We start from the raw sequence: 11,198 nt of genomic DNA, 5'->3' as shown, positions 1-11,198 counted from the left end.
CCCTGAGATGTGCTGTGAGTCTAAAACATATACTAGATTTCAAACAGTACGAGAAAAAAGAATGTAAACTATCTCACTAATACACTGTATATAGGTCGCATATTGAAATGATAATATTTTGGATATATTGGGCTACATAAATCATTATTTAAATTAATGTCACCTGTGTCTCTCTTCTTTTTTCAATATGGCTACTAGAAAATTTAAAACGTGGCTTGCGTTATATTTCTCTTGGGCAGCACTGGCCTGGAGGACAGAAGGCACCTGACATCAAGGGATTTTTTGACTTAATAAAAACTCGAAGAGGAAAGTAAAAGCCAAGAAGTCCCCAGGATGGCCCACGGCAGCGAGGTTACCAGGTATGCTGGGGTTCAGGGACTTGGGAGCCGGGTTTGCTCTGCCTGCTGTGAGATCCTCGGCTTGTGGTGCCATCTAGTGGCCGAGTGGTGGTGAGGGAAAGGACCAGAAGTGGGCGTGGGAACCAAAGGGGAGGGGCAGAGGCGGGGACCAGGAGCAGCGAGTTTGGGCTCCGGGGCTGCTGAGCCCAACCCAGTCAGCTGCTCCTCCTCTGGCCGGGTCCTGCCCCCGCCTGCAGGGGCGGCCTCCCCACTCCCCCCGCAGCTGAGGTCTTCGACGGAGGCCCACGGGCCGCGTTCATCATGCAAAGTGGGTTTGGCCTGCACAGCGTTGGCTCAACAGTGTTTTTAAAAAATCCATTTCACATAAAGATGGGGGTTTCAGACTTTTAACACGAAGATCTGGGAACGCTGGGCCCATTTTCTGCGGAGCAGCAAGCAGCTGGGCCCGCTGCAGCCTTTAGAAGGGAGGGCGCCGACCTCCTCCTCCGACTCCGCCCTCACACCGCCCGCGGGCCTCAGGTGGCGGCCTGCGCTGTGAGCGCCTGCAGCTACACAGGTGTATCGGCCTTTCTGTTCTGCTGCGGGCTGGCCTCGCTGCTCTCTAGTGTGGATGGAGGGAACTGAAGAAAGTCACTCCCGTGTCTGTGCCCCCTCCCTGACGGGCTGTGAGGTCTTGGAGCGGGCAGGTGTGACCCCAGCTCCCTCGCCCAGGGCCTGACTTGCAGTGATGGCTGGCTGGATGAACCAGAGGAAGTTGAAGACGCCAATGAAGTGCCCAGGGTGTGTCCACACCGACGCTAAGTCCACCTCTGCCTGTCCCACCCTTGGTACACCCCGGGTGTGAAGGATGCTGAGGTGTAAACAGTGGAGTGGAAAGTGGACAGGGTGGACAGGGAAGCAAACCTCAGAAGGGTAGGTAAGTGCGATCTTAATCCAAGGAGAAGAGGTAAAAAGCCCCCCTATATCTGTACCCATGGCCTTTTTTTTTTCAGCCGTGCGGAGCTTAATTCCCCGACCGGGGATCGAACCCGTGTCCCCTGCAGTGGAAGCGTGGAGTCCTAACCACTGGACCGCCAGGGAATTCCCCCCAAGGCCCTTTTTATCCCCAGCATCGCCTTGGGTGTCAGGAAACCATATGGGGCTGACAAGGCAGGAGTAATTAAGAAAACTCCACTTCGCACTGAGGCCTGCCTGCGCCCAGCTCCACGGCAGCCTTCTGGTGTCTGCACACACATACACACATACGTGCAAAGTGTGAGCAAAACTTGATGTGGTCATGCACCCATCAGCAAGCACCCCAGTTTCACATCCAGTGAGGTGGGGTCCCCCCAAAGGAATCCTTGCTGTCTGTGCTCAAAACATTACCCTACTCCTCTTTGGAAGGTGCCCTAAGGAAACAAAACTTTCACCTTTTAAAAACAATCATCAAGAACCTAATGGAGGGACTTCCCAGGCAGTCCAGTGGTTAAGACTTCGCCTTCCCAGAAATAGAGACACAGATGTAGAGAAAAAACTTATGGACGCCAAGAGGGGAAAGTGTGTGTGGTGGTGGTGAGATGAATTGGGAGATTGGGATTGACATATATACGCTAATATGTATAAAATGGATAACTAATAAGAACCTAATGTATAAAAAAATTAAATTACAAACAAAATAAAGATTAAAAAAAAAAAAAGACCTTGCCTTCCAATGCAGGGGGTGAGGGTTCGATCCCTGGACGGGGAGCTAAGATCCCGCATGCCTGGTGGCCAAAAAACCACAACATAAAACAGAAGCAATATTGTAACAAATTCAATAAAGATTTTTAAAATGGTTCACATCCAAAAAAATCTTTACCAAAAAAAAAAAAAAAAACCCTAATGGATACTAACCCTGTCACATCCTCCCAAATTCTCTCAAGGTCTGTTCCTGCACCTACCTGTTTGTCCACACTTATAATCAGCAGGCACAGACCAGTTTGTGATCCGCTCCGCAAACTCACCATAACTGGCACCCTGTTACAACACTAGAGAATGCTTTGCCCGTGCCTCTATGGTTGGGCATCTGTGTTGTTTCAAAATCTTTCATCGATAGGTACAGTGCCGATGGGACTGCATTTTTGCAAATTTGTTTTTCCTTTTGGATTACTCCCTTGGGGTATTTTTACTGCGATTTTGCCAGATTGTTCTCTACCAAAAAGGGAACAGACACACAGAACAAGTAGAAATCTGTAAATGTGCCCTTTTCTCCATATCCCTGACAACACTGGCTCTTACAGTTATTGACTTTGCTGGCATGTCTCATTCATTATGCTGTAAAGCTGCTAAAAGTGCTGTGAATTGTTATTATTTTCTGCCCTTTCAAAGTGAACCCTCTCTCTCCTTTGAACACTATTTGAGGGATCTGTTGGGATTAACCTTAGATACATAATTTCTGTCTTTACGTATCAGTCGTTCATATCTTTCGGCCATAACTTTTAGCAGCCCTCTCTTATATGTGTGTTTTCTCTTTCCAGAACTTTCCTTTTTATATTCATTCAGTGCCTCTCCTTGTATTATTTTTCTCTGTATTTGGATAAACCTATGTGGTCTTGGTTGATAACTTCCATTTCTTTAACAATCACAGATTGAGCTTCCTTCCACAGCAAATCAGTTATCTTGGAGGACGGATATGGTCTTAGGAAGCAGATTAAAAAACTCAAGCAAGAGTTCCAGAAAACTTGGAAGGCACATAATTAAAGGGATTCTGGCCTAGCATCCCCTAAAGAATCAGGGAGTGACAGGGGTACCTGTTAGGTCAATACATACACGTATGCACACACACACATTCACAGATCTACACATCTCTGTAAGCATGCACAAAATGTGTACATGTTAAAAAACCTCAGAATGCCAGGCAAATACTTATCATCTTGTAAATATGCAGATGTGTGCACTCAAGCAAATAGCCCTGATGAAACAATGTTAATAACTAACGTGTTGGGGGCTTTAGTTTATAAAACACCTTCCCGTGCATTCTCTCCTCATAACAGCCCTGTGAATATAATTTGTCTTAATAGCTTCCATGCAGTGAGTGCTTTGTGGGCCAGGCACTATGCTAAGTGCCTTAAATGCATTTTCTCCTTTAGTCTGCACAACAGTCTATAATGTAAGTACTTATTTCAGCCCATTGTACGGATGGAAGTACCTAGGCTCAAAGCCCTTAGGCGATTTGCCAAGGTCCTTCAGCTAGCTGGTAAGCGAGGAGACAAATCCTCGCATCCTCAGGCTGACTTCACAGTCTGCGGCGCGCTCCCGCTTCCACCTGCAGGGGGCGCCCTCGCCCTTCCAGGGCTGAGAGTGCAACCGGGGAAGAACGTCATTTCTTTCCACCCTGGAACTTCGGAAAGCAGGACTTGATGGTCATTTTATTATGTTTCCAGAGGATAAAAACCTGAGGCTGAAGCAAGGTGGAAGCATCGTCCAGGCTGGTCTGTCATAAAATTATAATATGCAAACAGTACTAAGTTGTGGAACACCTTCTAATTGCCAGAAACTGTACCTTAGAACGAATGTTAATGCTCACAGCCACCCTGAGGTGGAATCATCTGTGTCAGAGGTGAGGCACTAGAGGCTTAGAGAGGTTAAGTGGTCACACATGTAGTAAGTGGCAGAACAGAGATTGGATCCCGGGCCAGTCTGGCTCTTTCCTTTCCGCTCTTAGACTGTGACACTGCCTCTCCCTTACAGGGCAGGCTCAGTGGGCAGGCCTGGGGCCAGAGTCCCACATTTTGCTCCGAGCTAGGCCCCAAGACCCCTCTGCCCCAGAGTCAAAGCCTTCCTGTGATCTGTGACACGTCTACCTGCCCTGTGAAATTTGGAGCCCTGAGGCCTGTGGACCAGACGCCAAGCGTGCCAGCCAGTGTCTCACTTGCGGAAAGCAAAGACACCTGTAATCAGGACGGTGAGCCTCATCTCAGCTCTTCTGGGGACCCTCCACTCCTCCCTGGGTGACTATAGGCATCTCTCCAGCTTCTGTGGCTTCCCCCATTCTGAGCTCCCCCCACCCCAAGCTGGCAAGAGCCCAGCTCTCCAAGGAAACCAGAAAGCCCTCAGGCCTCCCCTGGCACACCTGGGTCCTCACCCCAGCAAGCAGCACCTGCAACATCAGCCGGGTCAGCCCAAGTGAGATCAGACATGAGCTCAAGAGTGCTCATCTTAGATGCAGAGCAGCTCTCCAGACTTCTCTGGGGGGGCTGGCTGTCCCTCCCACTTCCTCAGCAGCCTTGGCCCGAGGCCCATTTTCCTGGATTCCAAGTCTGCCCATCATCGCAGAGGCCCTGGCTGCACTGGCCCACTCTTCCCTGGGAGCTCCATCCGCCCATAGCTTGGGGTGCAGGCAGGACTTACCCCCCAATCCTTGGCCCTGGCCTCAGCTTCCTTCCCTGAGACTGGCCCAGACTCTGCTCTCATTGCCACCCTCTCTGTGGCTCACTGCAGACAGCAGCTCGGCTGGGGGGCCAGAGAGGAGGCTGACCACGCCCTTAGCCTCCCAGTCCCGCTTCCTGTCTCCAGATAATGTCTTCTCCCACAGTGCCCCTCGCACGCAGTGCTGCGTCACACCTGGGGTCTCACCAGGAACCAACGTCTTCAAGTACCTACCTATGGGCCTCACTCAGGCCAGGGCCCAACATTCCAGGGTGAGCCTCCAGGCCTCAGGCCCCTCAGGCCTTCTTGCCACCCTGGGCTACTGGGCCCAATAGAGTCCTGGTAGCAGACAGAGACGATAGCTTCTCCTTTTTATTTAGCTGCTCCTGATGGCCTCTCCCAGATCACAGACTTGGGGCATCAGCACAGCCAGGGGGAGGGGAGCCCACACTGTGCCATCAGGCCACACCAGCTGCCACCCACGCTCCCACATACCATCACCACCCTGTCTAAAAGTCCCCATTCTCCTAAAAAACAGCAGAACTTAGAGGCACAGGGATGCAAAAGTCACTTTCCAAGAAGAGTTCATCAAGTCCAAAGGTAAGAACCCAGCAGGATCCTGCTCCTTTTGGAGCTGCCAACCCTGGCTGGGATAGGGGGTGGGGGGTGTTAAGGGGTGCAGCCCCAGGCTCCAGAGTTCCTTCCCACTGGCAAAGCACCTCATTTCCCCCTCTGGCCTCAGCCCGTTCAGCTATTCCCAGGATGATTTTATAATCTTTCCTTCTGTAGTCATCGGGTCATTGGCTCCTCCCAGGCCGGCCTTCCTCCAGGCCCGCGGGTGCCCTCGGTGCCGGGTCAGGAGTGCTGGTAGCCCAGCCCGGGGCCCGCTCGCAGGTGGCCCCGCGGCCAGCCAGAGGGAGCCCCGAGACTTCGGCGCCAGCTTCCCGCGGAGGCCTGGGCCACGCCCCGCGCCTCGGCCACCGCCCTGGCCTGTCCCAGGGGCGTGTGCAGGAAGCACGAGGCGCAGCGCGGCGCGAAGGGCCCGGCGGGCGGCGGCGGCGCAGGCTGCGGCGGGCTGGAGCCCGCGTTCCCAGCGCGCGCGGCCTGGCCGTAGCACTCCAGGTGCCCGCAGGGCCAGCGGGGCGCGGGGCTGGCGCGCAGCACGAGGGAGAGCGCCGTGATGCGGTGGATGGCCCTCCGCAGCGTGGCGATCTTGGAGAGCCTCTTGCCGCCCAGGTCGTGCCGCAGCGCGCGGCGCAGCGCGTTGAAGGCCTCGTTGTAGTCCAGGATGCGCTTGCGCTCCCGCACGTTGGCCGCCATGCGCCGCGCTTTCGACCGCACTGGACGGCTGCGCCTTCTGCTGCCCACCCCTTCCTCTGCTTCGCCCAGGCCGCGGGGACTGCCGTTCTCTCTCAGCACCCCAAAATCCCTCCCGGCCTCCAGGCCAGAGCTCCCCAAGTCCTGGGCAGAGCCTTCGTCCCCTTTCTGGCCCCTGAGGCCTGGTCCCGGCGCGCCTCGGTGCATGGCCTTCTCCCGGGCCTTGGCGCCCCGGCTCCGGCTCCGGCTCCGGCTCCCAAGCCTGACAGTCCACCTTCCGAGCGTTGACTCCTGCAGTCTGGACACTCCCGGGACAGGCCCTCTCTAGCTGGGCTTTATGGCACCACGTGGCTCTCCGCCCTCCTCATCCATCCATCTCCCTCCTCCTGCTTTATTACCTGCCTCCAGGTAGGTTGGTGAGGGAGGAACCCAGAGGAAGGAAGCAAGGCAGGGAGGACGCATGCAGATTCTTGTAGGAAGGGACCAGATGGGCGGCCGGGCCACGCCCAGGGCAGTGCTCCAGCCGCGGGGAGGGCTTGCCCTGCTTCACTCCAGGGCCTCTCGGGGGTGGCTGGGGTCCACGTTCTTCCTCCCGACCCCCAGAAGAGTGCCACATTTGGCCTCCGGGCAGGAGAGCTGACGGGTGGTGCACAGAAGGGCCCCAGTTGTAGTTGAGTGTGTTTAAAGAACCTTGAAAAGTTTCGTCAAGTCCTGTGGGCAACCACAGGGCTGTCACAGAGGAAAGCATGACTGTTCCAGCGGGACCCATAAGGGAGGGACAGATCAGATAAGATGGACCTGGAACTTCTGGCTTTCTCAGCTACCAGAGTGAGGCTGGCTGGGATTCTGAGTTTGGATTTTGCTTGGGCCTTAACTCGCCACCTGTCTCTCTTTAGCTCTCCCTTCTGCAGGCAGAGCTGGGCTAAGCGCTGACTCAGAGGGTGATGGCGATTGTCCGGTGGCCCCCTGGCTCCCCTTGTGGTACCCATCAGGGCATCTTCTGGAGTCCAGGGTCCTTGAGCAGCTCAAGACACAGCACTGTGCGGAGGGGGAAGGGTAAGCTGGGACCTCTAAAGAGAGTAGCATGGACATAAATACACTACCAAATGTAAAATAGCTAGTGGGAAGCAGCCGCATCGCACAGGGAGGTCAGCTGGGTGCTTTGTGACCACCTAGAGGGGTGGGATAGGGAGGGTGGGAGGGAGGGAGACGCAAGAGAGAGGAGATATGGGGATATATGTATATGCATAACTGATTCACTTTGTTATACAGCAGAAACTAACACACCATTGTAAAGCAGTTATACTCCAATAAAGACGTTAAAAAAAAAAAAAAAAGGAAGACACAGCACTGCCATGCTATGAACTCAGCGAACCCACTCACCACCCCTCACCCCAGGGATTTTTAACTTTACACAGGGTATCAGAAAAAGAGTAATGCTCAGTCCTAGAGAAAGACTCGCCCCGCAGTGGAATTTCAGGCGTTCACAAGTAAGTTGTACGGAGCACCCACGGGCACTGTCATCCCCAGCCACGACCCAAATGCCTCCCAAATGCCAAGACTGTGTAATCAGCTGGGATGGATATGGAGTTCACATCCATCTCGCCAAAGAGCCAACTAACAACCCCATTATTTCAAACTATGAATTGCTCTATGGAGAAAAAGAACAGGGCTGTTCTTTTGTTTTCTTTTCTGCCTTGCCTACTAGACTGTAAGCACCCTAAGGACATTGCGTTTCTAGGGCTCTATTCCCCAAATCTGCAATGTCTGTGAAATTTAAAAGTGAATGAAAGCAGCTACAGCTGGATGTTGTCACCTCTCAAGCTGTCTCCCGCTGTCCCTACAACCCACAGACACACAACCACACAGAAATGCAGGCCTCAAGCAGGATTCTACCCTGAGCCTGAGCCACACAGATGTCTGAGCTCTCAGGGGTGCATGCAGTGTTAGTCTCAGTGGGTGTCAGAGTGGGAAGCAGGGAATCAGGTCAAAGCCCAGACACTATGGTTCCTGAGTGTCACATTCCACAGCCACCTCTGCTCCCACACCATCCCTTGTCCCTTAGCCCCTCAAGGCCACCCTAGAGAGAGCTGAATCAATTTCCTGCTCATCGGCCTTGCCCAGCCCCTCAGAAAAGCCTGGCCCCGGGCTCAAAGTCAGCCAGACCAGGAGGCAGCAGGTGGACCTTCCAGTCCCAGAAAAACCAGGGAGAGGTGGTTTGCTGGAGCCCTTTCCCTCTCCCAGCACTCCCAGCCCATGGCCTCTTGCAAAACCTCCCCCGTCAAGGGCACAGTTGGACATATGAATGCTTCGAGAGAATTCCACTGGAAGGGGGTCAGGAGACCTGATTCTGGTTCTGCCACGAACTTGCTGTGGGACCCTGTGCCAGTCATGCGCTCCTCTCTGCACCCCAGTTTTCTTTCCTTTGCAAGGAAGACATCCCCTCCACAAAAGAGGGTAGACAAGACCAGCCATATAATTTGCAGGGCCCAGTGCAAAATGAGAACGGGGGCCCTTTGTTCCAAATTATTAGGAATTTAAAGATGGTGACAGCAGAGCATGAAACCAAGCTTGGGGCTCTCTAAGCCTGGAGTCTGGGCCAGTGCACAGCTCCCGTACCCGTGAAGCTGGCCCTGAGTGTAGGACAGAGTAGTGTAGTGGTCATGAGCATAAGCTTTGGGTCTAAACTCATCTGACATTTGCAACCTTCATAAAGACCTTGGGAAAAGCTCTGAATTTCAGTTCTCTACCTGCAAAATGGGAGTGATACCAGCCTCAGAGGACTCAATGAAAGGAACCTGGTAAAGATTGGGCCTTTAGAAATACTGGATCTGTTTATTGCAAGATAACCTTGACCTGAATGTGCCCATTAACACATTTCCCTCCCCTGTGGTGTCCCTGGGAGCCCATGACCCACAATCAGGAGGAAATAGATGTACAAGCCCAGAGCACCTCCCATCTTCCTGGAAGGCTGGAGATGACCTATCCAAGGAAGGCTGCCCTTCCCACTGACCCCCAGGGCAGCCTCACAGAGGGGCGAATACGCCTAGGGCAGTGCAGGAGCTGCCCCTTTCGGGTGATAAACAAGCTTAAACTGCTTCCCGGGCCTTTCCTTCCTTCAGTGAAAACTCTCAGTCCACCACAGGCAGGATGCTGCTTAGTAAAAATTAGTAAAAATAACAATAGTCATCTTAATAATATTGGTACTGACTTCTATTGACTATTATAGGTGAGGCATGGTACCAAGTAATCTAAGTGCTTTTTAACCTACATTATCTTAGCCTCACAGCAATCCTATAGGGAAGGCTCTGTTCTTATAATACCCATTTTACAGACTGGAAACTTGAGACTGAGAGAGTTAAGTAATCTGCCCCAAGTCAGAGGGCTGAGCTGTTGCTGAGCCAGGCTTTCAAATCAGGTAGCGTGGCTCCTATTTGAAGACCAAGCTCCTAACTCCTCTGTGCTGGGCCTGTGTTCTGGGCTCAGTGAGCGCTTCTCCACCCCCAACACCGACAGCCTCCACTGACCACCTGTAGGTAATAGAGAGAGGCCTTGCATCTGCCCTTTGAAACAACAGTCACTGAGATAGTCAAACAGTTTCAACTGTGCGTGTGAAAATAAAAAAAGAGCTTCTCTCTAGAGCAGCGTATCTGAATCTAGGTTGATGCGAAGTGAATGAAAGATTTGTTTTAATCAGTTTGGGTGTACTACTGGATTAAAGGTTTTACCTGCCTTGTTTTGCAGAAAGAAAAAAAAAAAAAAAAAAGAGCTTGGCTGCTGTAGAGAAGACTGGGAAGAGGGTGGGGGTGGGGGAAGGAGGGTCCTCCAAATGAAGACAGACAAGCAAGAAAAATATAGAGAATCTGGACTGGAAGCTAGGAGCAGTCCGAAGCAGCCCAACTGCCTGCCTCCTGGGACTGAGATTTGCTACCTGGGATTTCCTTGGCTAATTCTAACTCTGTCCCCAGCTGAACTGACGGCTGCTGGACCCCAGGGGGAGCACCAGAGAGCAGAAGTGACAGGCCAGTGCCCACTTGCCAACCTGACCCTCCACTGCAGGTAAGACAGGGCCCTGTAAGCCAGGAGGAGCCTGAGGGGACTCGGGACCAGCCTGCAGCAACCTGCATGCACATGTTGGAAAGGCCTTGGGCCTCCGCCTGCTGGAGTTCTGGGTTGAGTTCAGTGGCCTGCAGTGGGTCACCAGCCTCGGCTGCTTGCCAACATTTCCTCTGTGAAGCCAGCCCTGAACCCTCCCCTTCTGTGCTTGACCCCACCTCAGCATGTAGCAGATCATATTGTACTTCTTTTCCCATGTATTTATATATCTTTTTTTAAAAATTGAAGTGCAGTTGATTTACAATGTTGTGTTAGGTGTACAGCACAGTGATTCAGATATATATATGTATGTACATGTATGAATATATATATAAATATTCTTTTCAGATTCTTTTCTCTTATAGGTTATTACAAAATATTGAGTATAGTTCCCTGTGCTATACAGCAGGTCCTTGTTGGTTATCTACATATCGTATTCAATACTTTTATGTTCATGCTGGATCCACATCCAGGTCGCTTCTGTATTCCCAGTACCTAACACAGTGCCTGGTACATAGTAGATGCAAGGAAATATTTGCTGAATATTGAATAAATGGTGCCATCCCTGATATTAAGATATTCACGAGGACTTCCATGGTGGCGCAGTGGTTAAGAGTCTGCCTGCCAATGCAGGGCACACGGGTTCGAGCCCTGGTCCGGGAAGATCCCACATGCCACAGAGCAACTAAGCCCATGCGCCATAACTACTGAGCCTGCGCTCTAGAGCCCGCGAGCCACAACTATTGAGCCCATGCGCCACAGCTACTGAAGCCCACCCTCCTAGAGTCTGTGCTCTGCAACAAGAGAAGCCACCACAATGAGAAGCCCGCGCACCGCAATGAAGAGTAGCCCCTGTTCGCCGCAACTAGAGAAAGCCCGCGCACAGCAACGAAGACCCAACGCAGCCAAAAAAAAAAAAAGAAAAAAAGATATTCACGAAATTCTGGAAACTCCACACTAGTCTGATCAAACAAGCTCTATATTCAAATCTGGTAAACAGTTATTGAACATGTACTAAATACCAGGCCCAGTGCTATAGGC

General features: G+C 52.2%; 1 protein-coding gene across 1 annotated transcript; it reads right to left on the bottom strand.

The window, feature by feature from the left end:
* Positions 1–5,536: 5,536 nt before the first annotated feature.
* On the bottom strand, positions 5,537–6,574 carry BHLHA9 (basic helix-loop-helix family member a9). Its single transcript, XM_059047297.2, is given in 1 exon segment — positions 5,537–6,574. A coding segment is annotated over 1 exon segment (924 nt). The 5' UTR covers positions 6,525–6,574; the 3' UTR covers positions 5,537–5,600.
* Positions 6,575–11,198: the final 4,624 nt, after the last annotated feature.

The sequence above is a fragment of the Kogia breviceps genome, chromosome 19 (assembly GCF_026419965.1).
Source record: "Kogia breviceps isolate mKogBre1 chromosome 19, mKogBre1 haplotype 1, whole genome shotgun sequence".
NCBI classification, from domain to species: Eukaryota; Metazoa; Chordata; class Mammalia; order Artiodactyla; family Physeteridae; genus Kogia; species Kogia breviceps.
Note: the sequence above shows the minus strand (reverse complement) of the source record. Positions and strands in the feature narration are given on the sequence as shown.